The following is a 14,814-nucleotide window of genomic DNA, read 5'->3' as shown; positions in this document are numbered from 1 at the left end:
CTTCGTGAAGGATTCGTCTCACAGTGCGGTCCGAAATACCCAGGGCAGCTGCATGTTTGCGAGCAGAACGTCTGGGCGAACGCAAAAATGACTGCCTCACCGTCTCAATGTTTTGAGGTGTTCTGGCGCTCTTTGCGGGTCCCTTGTGTTTTTTCCACATTACCACTTACCCTAAATGTGTTCACCCATGAAACAATCGACTGCCGACCAGGAAGTTGAGCTCCAGGTTGAAGATTGAACCGGGTCCGGAAGGCACGTTGAGTTTTAATAATGGAGCGGCCAGTTGAGAAGTAGGCCTCCACGGCGAACGCTCGTTCCTCCTTCGACCAACGCATGGCAGTCATTAACCCAACGAGAAACGAAACTTTGGGATGTCCCCTATGCAATGATCCCCACCCCATCTTTCTCCCACCACCTCAAGGCGCTTGGCGCCAAATTAAAATCAGCAAGTAACCGTGCCGTACCCTGTATTTGTTTCAATTGAGAAAGTAACAATTTATTTTAACCAAAATGACATGGAGTGGGTTTAAACTCGCAAACCATCTTATTTTTCTTCTCTCCGTTAATCTAAATACTAACTGCAATAGGCCTTCCCAAACTACTGCCAACTTCGGCTATAAATTTTCTGGTTCCCAGAAGCCCGGTTATTCCGAATGACTAAACAGTATTTTTAATCCACGGTTGCACTCGTTGAGTTGAGACAGTCAGGTTTTACATCCCCACGATGAGGTTTCCAACACTATTTTTAATATTTTTAGGCGTCGACACGAGTCATTTTCAAACGGTTGATTCCCAATAAGTTGTGCATGCTACTTTTTACAAAGAGTATACGGAAAAATTGAGGTTTGGCATCCGTAAAGCATGAGCGAAATCCCAGAAATGTTGCGGCATTTGAGGTCGTATCATTTTTGGCTATATATTTTCAAGCACACCCGAGCAGAAAACACAAAATCAAACCCATCGAAAATATCGAGAGAGATAACGTCGTTCTCTCTTTCATTCGTGTGGACTTTCTGTAGGCAGTGATTGAGAATATCAAATATTCTTCAGAAGTGAGAAAAAAATTACGTGAAATTTGCTACATTATCCATGATTTACGGATATTGATTATCGAAGTTTCCGAACACGACTTGTGACAGTTCATTTTCTTGGCCCATCATATTGAACACACAGTAAGCGATTTTTAAAGAAATTATGAGAAATATATGCAGACAAAGATTAGTATGGGGATAATGCCGAACAGGAAGATGTGATGTGAAATGCCGAGAGTAAGGTGAAGACAGAATAAATTACTTGTTTGGAGTTTTTTTAAAGTTTATATATGTATATTATCATCTACGAGACACGTTTTTTCCAGAAAGTGGGGGAATAATATAATTATCTGTCACATTTTTTACTTATTATTGTGCACTTATTATTTTTTCATACCTAAAATGTCGAAGCAAAACTAAAGATTTGAGAAAAATCTTTCTAGCAATAGCCTAAAAGAAGATGATAATAAACCATAATCAATTGCTGAAATCAGCATGTTTGTTAACTTGCATTAATTATTACCTCACTAAGTGAAAAGTGGACAAATTTTTTAGTTATTTTTTGTATTAGAAACAATTCCCATAGAAAAAATCGCAAAAAAATCATACTTATTGGGGTGATATTTAAAAAGTAATAATTTATTCATATGATATAACTGATTATGTAGAGAAATGTTGAGTTTCAACTAGATTTAACTGATATTGACACATATTCCATTCTGAATTTCCAAGTGTACTTCAGGTCAATCCTTAGAGCTAGATTGAGATGCTCTGCATTTATGATTTATTACAAAGATAAATTTAAACAACATATAAAAAACTACTTTGCCATACTAAAATATCTTTTTCAGGAATAGAACCAATTTATTTTCTTTACTCGCTGTGAAATAAAAGTAATTTACAGTATTAATAATAATCACGACGAAATTAAATAAATATGAAAATTTTCAATCGATTTCGATAGATTTACGAGAGACAGTCTTGAATTCAGTTATTTCTTGATCGTTCGAGTGGACGTGCGTCACTACACCCAGCCTATGTTTATTCTAAGTTAATAAATGCATCTTTTTGTCTTATGATCAGCAGAAGCTCTCGCTGCATTATGCGCATTACAATTGATGGAGAGAAAGTTAAACTCTTCAGCAAAATATCCACAAAGCGCGTTATATGTTTCTCCTGGTCCTAAGTCATCGATTCTGCTCTACTCGATGCCTATGCAGTTCGTGAGAAAAGTGCGAGAATTCTGGATGTTTAATGCACCACAGTGTGCGGTCGCGCCTTCTAATCTTTTCGCTTAGGGGCGACATTGGTATCAGGCAACTCTATCAGGTCGACCCTCAGTTTACCTTCCAATGAAAAGTATTGAGATTTTGCCGGTCTATCAGATATATTTTGTCTTGATTGGCCCCTACAGTCGGCACATTTTTGTGAACTCTGGACGTTTGATTGATCTGAGCCACACTTACGACTAGTTTTAGTTTTATCATTGTTGTTTTCAAGAGCAGCTAGACCTGGTGAAAGGCTTTCCTTCTTGGCTCGTAAAGGAACCGCACAGAACCGGTCAACCTCTCAGAGCATGCAGCCTCATATCCTTGCATGGGGTGTTCTACAAGAACGAAAGAAACTTTTCCCTGGCTACTCGGAGGAACAACAATCATACAGTGCGATCATCCTAGAGTTCACAGCTTCAGGGCGTGTATGCACACTCTGTGGTGCCAGAAACACCCAGAGCTTCAGCACGTTTCGCATTAAGCATTACAAAATTAAGTCGTCTACGTCTCGAAAAAATGATATGGGCGCGGAGAGCTTTTCCCACCGCTGTATTAAAAAGCCGCAGAGGAAGGAGAGGAAACAACATTAAGACCAAAGCGAAACGCAGGCAACTCCTCGCTAGATATAAGGCATCTTGCTTCGAGCGAGATAGAATCAATGGTCCAAAACGAGATGTGCCAAATTTCTTAGAAATACGATTTTCGGACAGCATTCTTAATTGCACACTCGAGGCCTGACATCATTTTCCAGGACTTTAAGAAACGAACTTTGTTCATGATCGAAAGAAAGATAGGTATCCAGTCTTTAAAAGGGAGCTGCAGCGACTGCACCTACAATATTCTTTTAGCCCTATGCGGCATAGTGTTAACCCGAATTACCACCTTTTTCATACACAACTTTTTTTTTCTAGATTCAATTTTTTTAAAGTAATATCAAAAAACCTTTTAATATCGTATTTAAAGCATTGTATAATTAATTAAAAAATGATTACGAATGTATTGAATAAAACTATAAATAGTTATAAATAAACGAATTTCGAAAATTGCTCTTTTTTACGAAAGAGTTCATTTTTAAACAACGTATTGAATAAATTGGTCTTATTACAAATCCTTAGCTAGATTTGCAAATTTCAAAATGGCGGATCTAATATGGCGGTAAGTTAAAAAAGAAATTAATGGATTTTCATGAAACTTGGCATCTGAGTGTTTGTGGGGTCTCTAATTACAAATCTGAATTCAGATTTGAAAAATTAAAATGGCGGATCTATAATTGCAGACTAATTTTGAAAAAGTTAGTTAATTTTCTTCAAACTTCTTATCCTGGTGTTTTTGGAGTTTTTCATGACAGATCTGAGGCCACTTTTCAGAAATTCATAATGCAGGATCCAATATGATTACAAAATCAGATTGATATTGGATCCGCCATTTTAAATTTTTGAAATCTGACTCCGGATTTGTTATCAGATAATCCAAATACCTCCAGGTACCAAGTTTGATGAAAATAAATTAATTTGTTGAAAACTCGTTTAACATATTTGATCCGCCATTTTTAGCTTTCTAAATCGGGCTCCGGATTCGTAATCAGCAATCCCGAAAACCCCAGATGGCAAGTTTCATGAAACTCTAATAATTTTTTGAAAACTCATCCGGCATATTGGATCCGCCAGTTTTAATTTTTTAAATCTGACTCTGGATTTGTAATCAGCGACCCCAAAAACCACTTATTGACAAGTTTCATGAAAATCCATCTACTTTTTCAAAATTTGTCTACTATGTTTAATCCGCTATTTGGAATTTTTTAAATCTGACTTCAGATTCATCATCAGTGACCCGGAAAACTTTCTGAGGTGCATATATATGTAAAATAAGTTTGATAGAAAAATGTATGCCGCAAAGGTTTTAAACCAAGAACATGCCAAAGCACTTGCGAGATGAATGCTGTAAGCTGTCATCCTTTGGTCACTTCGTGTCCTTAAGACACGAAGATTTCAACAGCCTATCGTAATTTCGACGTGCCTATGGCCACCTATCTCACAGTCATAAAACGTGGCAATACATGTAATTCATCGCTAATTCTACTAGGAGCCAGTCAGAAATTTGTCGCAATTTTTCAGACATATTTGAGGGAAAAAACGAACTCTAAATTGAAAAGAAGATGACCTTGATTTAGGTATAATTTGTACAAAATCAGCAAGAAGGTTTTGATCAGATGCTTATTCACAATTCAAATTTACCGCCATAAAACCACAAATCAAAAGATTCTTGTAGCTCTTGCAAATATTCCACTCAAAACTAAGTAAACACCTTTACCATTTAAGGTGCGTTCTTCTTCTAATCCAGAAATGCACAGTCGAGCAAAAATCCGGAAAACACACATGTGACAGCATCCCAACCGTGCTCTCTAATCATCTAGAATCAACTTCACTTCTGTACCATTAATCTGAATATACTAAAGTTGAAGTATAATTCTATGTCATGAATTAACATATTTTATCTATTTAGGCACATTCAAGGCTTTGTTCCAGCAATCTTTCTTTAGAACATTCGAGATACCTTGTATATTTTTATACAAAATTTACGGAACTTTTGAAGCAATGTTCCCAAAATATTCCACGAGAACATTGTGGGTACTTTAAAGGAAGTCTTGCAGAAAAATTCTACGTAAATCTCGAGAATATGTTTAGGGAAATGTTAAACCAACATTCTACAGTGATATCTTGGATTTTTTGCCAATATTTCAGCAATATGTGTACGTAATATTTCTAGAATATTCCATTAAAATATCCCGATTGTAGAGCATTGGTATATTCCCTTATCATTAAGGGAGGGGATATGCTGTAGAGCTATTTAATTCGCCAAAAACAATGCTTATAAATACTTCAATTTTGTCTTTAGGTTATAAATAATACACAGCTGCAATTTGATTTCAATAAATAAAGCTTTGTGAATCGTTGCAGACTAAGGTGGTCCAAAATCATACCTGTTGACATTTTTTTTGGATTAGAGAGTATTCCAAACCCCCCCCCCCCCCCCCCCCTCGATTTTGTGAGGTTGCTGGAAAAAAAAATTCCCTCTAAGTTTAAGCTAAATCGTTTAATATTAAGACGTATCGCAAAGGCCCTGAAAATCCCATAAGATTAACAACATGGGGCAATTTGGATTTTCGAAAAAATTGGATTCAGGTTTATGGATTCAAACTTAACTTGCGGGACATATGAGGAATTGGTTGGGTTGTCTCTAATTAATCATTTGCATTAAATTAATTAAAATTTTATGCCCCTCACCCCCTCTTGTGGAGCCACAAAAATGCCCGAAAAAACTTAAATTTACATTTTTGCCCAAAATTGACACACAAACTCGCTGTTTTCCCCTTTTTTGCAATAAATTATTTTTTTCTTAAGTGGAATGTTTTCAAGTATTTGTCAACTAATTAACAATTGTTTAAACAATGGGTTTTTTGTTTAAATAATTTTTTTTGCACTCACTCATTGAAAGGCAGATTTTTTAGGGTTGATTTGACAATTGGATATTTTTAGGAATAATGATCTTTGTTTAAAGCATTTAGTATTTGTTGAAACAATTACTTATAATTTAATTCTAACTTTTGCTTAAAAAGAGATATAAAACTCTAGTTTAAAAAAAAACGAGTTAGCTTTTCTGCTTATTATTAAATATCTGCGTCATTTAGATACTAGTACCTTATTTTGTAATAAATTCTTATTTGTTTAAATAAATTTTGTTTGTTTAAACCATTTTGTTCGAAAATAAATTTAGAAAATTTCTGTTTTTTTTGCGGTAACTTTTTTGTGTGGTAATTTTTCATTGTTGAGAGCAAAATTTTTTGTTTTGATTTCCAGTGACGTTCAAAAAATACGATGATTTTTAATTCCTTTGAGAATACTAACAGCTAATCTGCGAGATCAACATAAACAAAACAAAAACTGACTTTTAGCTTTCAAAGGACAAACGACTGTGTCTACGAGGGTGATTTAAAGGGACAAATTATAAAAATAATTTCAGAACGACAAAATTGAATGTAATTGAATATAATATAATTTTGCTCTTCACAATTATAAATTACCACAAGAATTGCAGAAAAAAAGAAATTTCAAACATTTATTTTCGAAAAAATTATTTAAACAAACAAAATTTATTTAAACAAATTAGAATTTATTACAAAGTGAGGTACTAGTATCTAAATGACGCCGATATTAAATAATAAGCAGTTAAGCTAACTAAATTTAAAAAAATAGAGTTTTATCCCTCTTTTTAAGAAAAAGATACAATTAAATACTAATAAAATGTTTAAACAAATACTAAATGCTTGAAACAAAGATCATTATTTCTTCAAATAGCCAATTGTCAAATCCAACATAAAAAAACTACCTTTCAATGAGTGAATGCAAAAAAACTTATTTAAACAAAAATAAATTGTATAAACAATTGTTAATTAGTTGAAAAATACTTAAAACCATTCCACTTGACAAACAAAAATAATTTATGGCAAAAAAGGGAAAAACAGAATGTCAATTTTGGGCCAAAATGTCAATTTCAGTTTTTTGCGGCCCACAAGGGGGGAGTGGGGGCATACAAATTTAAAGTAATTTAATGAAAATGATTGATTAGAGACTCCCCAACAAATTCTTAATATCTCCCGCAAGCTAAGTTTAAATCCAGAAACCTGAATCCCATTTTTCCGAAAACTAAAATTTCCCCATGTTAATCTTATGGGATTTTCAGGGCCTTTGCGGCATACCAACGATCACATACGGGCAGAACTGGCGACCGACTTCTGTCTGTTGATAACGAGCCGATCAAGAATTAGTGCTTGGGTTAAGTAAGGGTGTGCGCGAGTTAAGATGGCATCGTAGAAATCTAGAAAATCGACTTTGATCTTTTAGTTTAAATAATTTGCATGCTGGGCTCATGTTTAAGTTTAAGTTAAATTATTCATCGATATGCTAATTAATGCGTACAGAAAGAAATGGAAAGAAATGGAGTTAAGTTATGACGTCGTTAGATAATGTATTTAACGTAGACACAATAGCAGCACAACAAGATCAGAGTGTTAATTATTAGGTAATTAAACAACATTATTAAAGTCATGAAGCAACAAAGTTATATGAAAATCCTTTAAAGAAGTACATCTTCCAAAAACTTAATGTCAAATCCAATTATTATCTACTTAACCCATGAAAGACTAACAGTACGATTTATCTTTGCATGTTCTGTCGTGTGATATGCACCGTGTAAGATAACCAATTCTTATTAGGTGATGCATAAAGGTGTCGTGTGACACATTTCTTTATTTAATTTGCCTCACGAACGTTTTTAAAATATTTTTTTAAAGAAGGAAACTCAAAATTCCAAAAAAATGAAGTCCATGAATAAAACGCGTAGTGCTTTCAAAAAATATGTTTTTTTCTTTTTTTCCCCTTGTAAAATGGTCTCAACAGATTATTGTATTGTCCATAGGTTGCCCGAGCGGCTGGTATTATGAAGCACATAGTAAGATTCACATCCACCATACAGGTTCAAGATTCAGGACCAGCTTATGCAACGACACAGAAGCTATTCGAACCGTTGAAAGATAGACTGTCAGGCTGGACTGTTCAGTTAACTGATGGCTCCATATCGGTGGAATCAGTGTTAGTTAAAGTTGAAGGTGATGAAGACGACCAGAAAAATGTTTATGTGTCGTGGACCAATGAGGATGAAGATCTTGGAAGTTATATACTCGATTTCTTGCAAACGTTATTAAGTTAAAATATATTATCGTCTGTAAAATAACTAATTAATACTTTTTCTGAACTGAACTTATTTGTAAATGAAATAAAAAATTAGCTCGTTTACTTTATATGCCTGTGTATAAAATTTTTGGCCAAATTTAAGAATGTATACATTAAACTTTACATAAGAAACATTTGATAAATGTACCACACGTTAAACAAGAGATGAGCGCTGCATTTTCAGATTGTGTGTAGGGAACGTATTTTTTAAATTCATATATCGTATTAGCATATATTCATATTATCGTATTAAAAATATGTTATTAAGAAATATTTTTAAATATTTTAATTTAAAACGCTAAAAAGATACAAAGTTATTTCGTCTTAAACAGGGAATTAGAACAATATTTATAAAGATTATTATATAATAACAGCAATAATCACACAGCCTCAGTGACTCAGGCGGTTAGGTGCTCAGACATCACGTTATAGGTCCGGGGTTAAATCCCCGAGTCGGTACTTCTGGTAATTTTTCTTGTGCGTTTAACGATGTTCAGGTGGTGCGAATCCCACCTCAAGCTGTAGGTCCTCCCACATTTATATCACTGCATTGCATTACAAAAATGCATCCTTAACTGATGAAACATACCGGGACAGCCCCGTGCAGACTATTCCAGAATCTATATTCCATATTATCTAATTCAAAGTACATTCTTAAAACCATTAAACCGAACTATCATCGACTGCTGGTTAGTTCTGAGTGTTTCTTAGACTTTGCCATTTTTGCGTCCCATTGAATGCGAGTGTTATCCGCGCTCGAAAAGTCTTAAGATCCAGACACTTTCCGAGTCGAGATTCACCGTGCAGCTGATGCGGACGGTTGCGTTCCTCCTATATTATGTGTTAAAACTTAAGTAGTGGAGATAACATACTTTATGTTGAAATACAAATTATTTTCTTCAACTGTGTGAGCAACGAACATGTGTATCAATGAAAGTGATATTGAAAGTACGAATGTACGACTCGTCACTGATCCTTATTCCATCTCTTTCCTCCTTCTATCCTCTCATTCTCGTTCCCTTTACAAATTCGCCTGCAGCTGACAAGCTCGCATGAGTGTGCTGTCTCGCAAAGTCTTCTAGTTGCTAGTGGTGCTAACACAATTGTTACATGCAAAAAGAGCACTTATAATTAAGGTAGGTGGAATGGCTGATGTCTTCCTTAATGTGGCAAAGTCGTGAGTGAAACTTCCCAATTTTTCTGAAAAGAATAAGCACGCTACGATTTCAATGAATGCCATTCTTTTACAAAAACTCCCCAATAATAACATTGTTCCAAAAAATTATTGTGGGATAAATTCGAAACACTTACAGGATATTGAGTTGGCCGATCCTCAACCTTTTGAAAAAGCAAAGAAGCAGGTGTTTTAATAGCTGCAGATTATTTTCATCAAGTTCTACTTTTAGGTTCACTAAAATGTTCTCCAGAAGACCTAATTACTCAGAATACCATATTTGGTAATTTCATTGTATGATTTTGGACAGTTTGTAATATTCACGCTCTCATTTAAAGAAATTCTGGCAATTAGAAAAGATAGAAAGGAACCATTCCTTGCTGAATCAGAGGAAGCTTATGAGAAAAACTTTCTTAATACGCATTGTAATGAGTAGGGTAAATATGCAGTACGCTTGCCATTTAAAGAAAATGGCCCTCCAGCTTTAGGAAAGTTTCTTCATGTAAAAAAAATATCTTACTTATTTTATTTATTTTATATTTATTCTCCACGTCATCCAGTTCTTAACGTAGAAAGAAAGATTCACGTGATTTAGATTATTATCAAAGAAATGTCTGCCGAAGACAGTCTCCCGGTTCAGTGTGCGCAATAATCAGCTTTTAACCGTCATCTATGGCACGGCCTATTCTCATTCTTTAGTACATAGAGTGCTTAAACAAATGACAGAAGATGAAAGATCAAAATATTCAGCCGCGAAGGAAGTTTTATTAAATGACTTCCTCGTCGATGAGAGTCGACAAGTCCAGTCTGCCAGCTGAACGTATAAATTTATTAAAATCTGATGCGTTTACTGTGAGAAAATGTCTAAGAGGCACTCAATCATTGTATATATACTGAAAAAGAATTCCCTTATCGGTAATTGCATGAGTATCTGATCTATTAGGATGGGTGTCTCCAGACTTCATACCCGCTAAAAACTTTATTTAAGAATCTTAGGTGAGAAAACTGGATTTGGATGACAAATTATCAAAAGATATGAAGCAAGCTTGATGAATAACCTACGAGGAACCACCTCAATTACAAGAACTCAGAATTCCATGATTGGTGGAATGTATGTGGACGGAACGTGTGAACTTCATGTACTTCACGTTGCATTTAACTGAGCCTACGTTCCTATACATGCCTGAACTGATTCTAATATTAATCTAGTTTGGGTAATTCAACACCCGTCAAAAGGGCCAACCTTCGTTGTCAATAGGGTAACAGAAGTTCATATTTCAATTCCCATTACTCGTAGGTAGCATGTGCCAACTAAGGACAATTAAGCAGGTCTAGTTTCTATATTGCAAACCTTTTACAATTAATTTATAATGATTTGTGGTATAAAGGGTCTTCATGGTTAAGCAGAAGTTAGGTTTTTGGCCTCAACGTTGCGAAACCCAGTCTGATGAGAAACTGAGAATCCGTGTTACTACTTATTTAGTACTGTTTAAAGTTCTAATGTTTCGTCTTTATGAGATTTTCTGCGATTGAAAATTATTCAATTTATCGACATCGCCTATTTCAAAGCTATTTTCGGTTTCCTTGTTATTTAAATGAATGTTTGAAGTCACATGATTTCTTAGTTTGAGTGTGTGATGATAGCCTTGTCGCTTGAGAAAACCAGTGTGCGAGCAACAGTGAATCGCGACAGATCGTTGTCCGATCTTTTCGTACCAGTAAAGTGATTAACTCAATAAAAACATTAAATCTTACATTATTTCATTATTTCTAACGATTCTTCTCTGTCTATTCCTGATCTGGCAAAATTAAATATTTCTAAACATAAACATTAAACAAGTACCTTTCATTTATATTAGACTATGATGGCCCAATTCAAGTTATCAGTCTTAAAAGGGTTATAGATAAACGTTTATTTCGCTGCCTGCTAGCCTTGAAAAGTTAACTTGCTTACAATTGCATTTTTTACAACATTTTTTTTACAACTACCTCTTAAAAACTGAATTCCAATCACATCTTATCTCTGAGGCGGTTCGCTCTTATGGCCTTACTTTCCTCTATTCGCCTCGCACACATCTCCCTACTTTCTCACTTTACCTCGCATTGCCAATCTTTCCCTCTGCGCCTATACCTAGTACTTATCTACTACTTACAAAATTTACAATTTTCTTACACCTACTTCCTCTACTATTTAGATTTTTCCCTCTTCATTCCTCTTCCTTTCTTTTCTTCTTCTCCATCTGACCAAACATTGCAATCAACCATGCTTCTGCCCTTTTGTCCCCCCTTTGATGCAACAATACATCCATACTTATCCCACTCCTTTCCACTTTCTCACACTCCTTTAACTAGTGCTCCACTTTCTCTCCTTTCTCACACAAATAGTGCGCTCTCTCCCTTGGCATAATCTACGTATAGTTCCTGTTAAATCTTGACTCTCTTAATCTCTTCTCCCGTGATACCTTCTCTCTCTCCCATACTTTTTTCTTAACGAACTTATATTCCTTTCGTTCCTCGTGCATCCTTATCACCCCTACTTTATCTCTTACTTTATATATAAATTTTAAATAGCGCGGGGTTTTAGAGTTTTACTTCTTGCCTTTGGCGACACTGTCTTTAATAAGCTCACTTCAACTTTCTATTGGATGATACTGGACAAATTTCTAGGTTATATGCTTATGATCAGTGTGTGTTTCCCTATAATATGTATAGAGGAAAGTCAAAGATTTCGTAAAGATTTCTGATAAAATTGAAATATTAATCAGGTACGTACTGTTTGAACATTACTCTAGAATAGATAAATAAATAACATGATTCTGAAATAATCTTGCATATTGTTTCTTTAATGTGTACGCGTTGAATATTCGAATATCATTATGCGACAATAAAAAATGAAATGAAAACTAATGATTAGAAACTCAAATCTTTTAATTCTCGCACAAAAATATATAGAGTGACTTCTTTCTTTTTCAAATATTGTAGACTATCTAAGTCATTTAATGACATTACCTCATTACTTGACTTATGTTTTTATTCTTTTACTACCCTTTTTGTAACTTATCTGTATTATTATTATTTTTGAGACATATTGAATTGACAGAGTTGAAGAGGTCCAATATTTCTGTGTCAAATGCATCATAAGAACTTACAGCCATTAAAATAAAGCTGTAGAATTTTTCTGCATTTTTCAGAGCCGTATATTTATTGTAATATGGATAAAAACACGGGATACCAAGGATTGTTTAAACATTTCAAAGAAGTCTACCCAAATAAGAAAGGCGACGATTTGCAAAAAGAAGCTACCTTATTCTGGAATTCGATCAAATCCAAAGAAAATTTCGAACAATCATTAAAGAAGAAACATTCTGAGTTGGCAACCGTAAAACTAAAAAACCAGAGCATGTTGTTAAATTACTGGAATGTTGTAAGTATGCTAAATTTCTTCAATAATTTTGATACGAGATAGGGGAGACTGGGGCAAGATGAGCATAAGGGGTCAAATGAGACACTGCATTTTTTTCTCAAAATATGTGATTTGTTGATCATTTCACAGAGCATGAATTAGTATGAATAATCATATTGCTCATTGGTTAAAATAATGATATTTTGTCGTGATTCTCATTTATATTATCAGAATACCTAAAATAATATATTTTTTCTATTAACAAAATCTAATAAATAGGTGAGGTGTCTCATCTCGCCCCAATACGTGTCTCCTTTTGCCCCAGATGATGGGGCGATATGAGACGTGCATAATTTACAATTTTAATGTTTATATCGCAATTAAAATTTGTTGAACAATTCGTATTTCATGAAATTGATACATAAAGGTTTACAGAATGTATAAGATCAATTACATTTTAGAAAACTACTATAGCTTGCAAATATTTTACTGAAAATGATAAATATGCTCATCTCACCTCGGTCTCCCCTATCACTAGTATGAATAATTACATTTTCCAATCAGAATTTAAATTTGTATTTTTTTATTTTATGCTCGTTAGGCATCAACGAAAATTAGTAATACAAAAATTGCGCATACAGCTGAAAAATACCAGTCAGCTTCATCGGAAAGCAGAGCATCTCTGGAACTTCTACGTCACAAATCGATCTTTCCACAGAAAGCGCGGATGTACCTGAGAAGTCTAATGTGAACTCAGACATAACATCTAATGCTAAGAAATTCGATACTCCAGTGCAAAATGCTTTAAAAGAGAAGATTTGTATTTTATATGAGGAAATATCACTTTTAAAGCGAAGAGAAAATGCAAACTTATTGACAGAAGTTGAGGAAAAATTACTAATGACTAAAAAACTGGAACTTCGGGATTCTAGAAAAAATTACAATCAAAACAAAGGAATGCGGAAAGGAATAAAGAATATAGAAGTAAAAAAAGAAAGGCATTGAAAGAAATTTGTTCTGAAAATCCAACTTATGTTAAAACTTGCCAAAGCACAAACTAATTCTCATAAGAACCACGTTGACTCTAGATTTGCAACCTCAACTATTCATAATTTAGAAGAAATAGCATCAATGCTCGTTTCTTATGAATTAGCTTTCATTAGCCAAGATGACAAAGCTCGTGTGGCAACTGGAATTACAGCAGCCAATAAACAAAGCCCTCTTCTTATGCATATGAGTTATCGTGTGACACTGCCTGGCCATGATTGGGTTGTTGCCAAATCCCGTAAGCTAATACCATCTGTATACGCTGGAATAGTTATTGACAAGGATGGATTAAACAATCCGAGAGGCTGTAGGATATTTTGGACCTACATATGTGGCTATTCACTCTGGAAAACATTCTTTTTCGACGGCATTGTCGCACTGTGTAGACGTAGAAAAACTATTCACAATGGATAAATTCAATATTATAACCAAGGATCCGAGTGGAAGCACTAAACCAGTTGTTATTTTTAATGTCGATGGTGACCCAGATGAAAACCCACGATATCAGAAAGTCGTAGCAATGGCAATTCACCATTTTCTTAAATATGACTTAGATGCTTTGTACATTGCTTGCAACGCTCCTGGACGTAGTGCGTTTAATAGAGTCGAAAGATGAATGGTTTCCCTTTCTAAGGAACTAGCTGGAGTCATTCTGCCACATGAACATTATGGTACTCATTTAAACAACAGTGGTGAGACGATCGACGAGGAAAAAGAAATTGAAAATTTTGCATATGCTGGAGAAACTTTAGCAGAAATTTGGTCCAATATTGTTATAGATGATCATCTAGTTATAAGTGAATATATAAAGCCTGACCATTCAGAATTTAAAGAATAATCTTCGATAAAAAAGTCAGAGGAATGGTAGAAAATGCACTTACGAAGTAGCCAGTATTGTTTGCAAATTCTGAAATGCGATGATCGCAGTTGCTGTCCACTCCCTCGAAGTTCGATTTTTAAATTTCTCCCTAATCGTTTTTACCACCTCCGTTGCCAATTGCACAAAGAAATGAAAAAGAAAGAGAATTTCATGTGGATGAAGAAAATGAAAAATATCCATCTGTTTTTGCTTTACAATCAATGCGCGATACAGTCTACA

General features: G+C 34.6%; 1 protein-coding gene across 3 annotated transcripts in view; it reads left to right on the top strand.

Annotated features, from left to right (window-relative positions):
• Nucleotides 1-8,161, top strand: part of LOC117172492 (integrator complex subunit 11) — a 159,031-nt gene extending 150,870 nt beyond the window's left edge. For all 3 annotated transcript variants that reach the window (XM_033360487.1, XM_033360485.1, XM_033360486.1), the window contains one exon: nucleotides 7,778-8,161. In XM_033360487.1, coding sequence (XP_033216378.1) covers nucleotides 7,778-8,068 — 291 coding nt within the window. In that variant the 3' untranslated portion in view covers nucleotides 8,069-8,161. The remainder of the gene's footprint in view (nucleotides 1-7,777) is intronic.
• The last annotated feature ends 6,653 nt before the right edge of the window (nucleotides 8,162-14,814 follow it).

Source organism: Belonocnema kinseyi, chromosome 5, assembly GCF_010883055.1.
Source record: "Belonocnema kinseyi isolate 2016_QV_RU_SX_M_011 chromosome 5, B_treatae_v1, whole genome shotgun sequence".
Classification (NCBI taxonomy): Eukaryota; Metazoa; Arthropoda; class Insecta; order Hymenoptera; family Cynipidae; genus Belonocnema; species Belonocnema kinseyi.
Note: the sequence above shows the minus strand (reverse complement) of the source record. Positions and strands in the feature narration are given on the sequence as shown.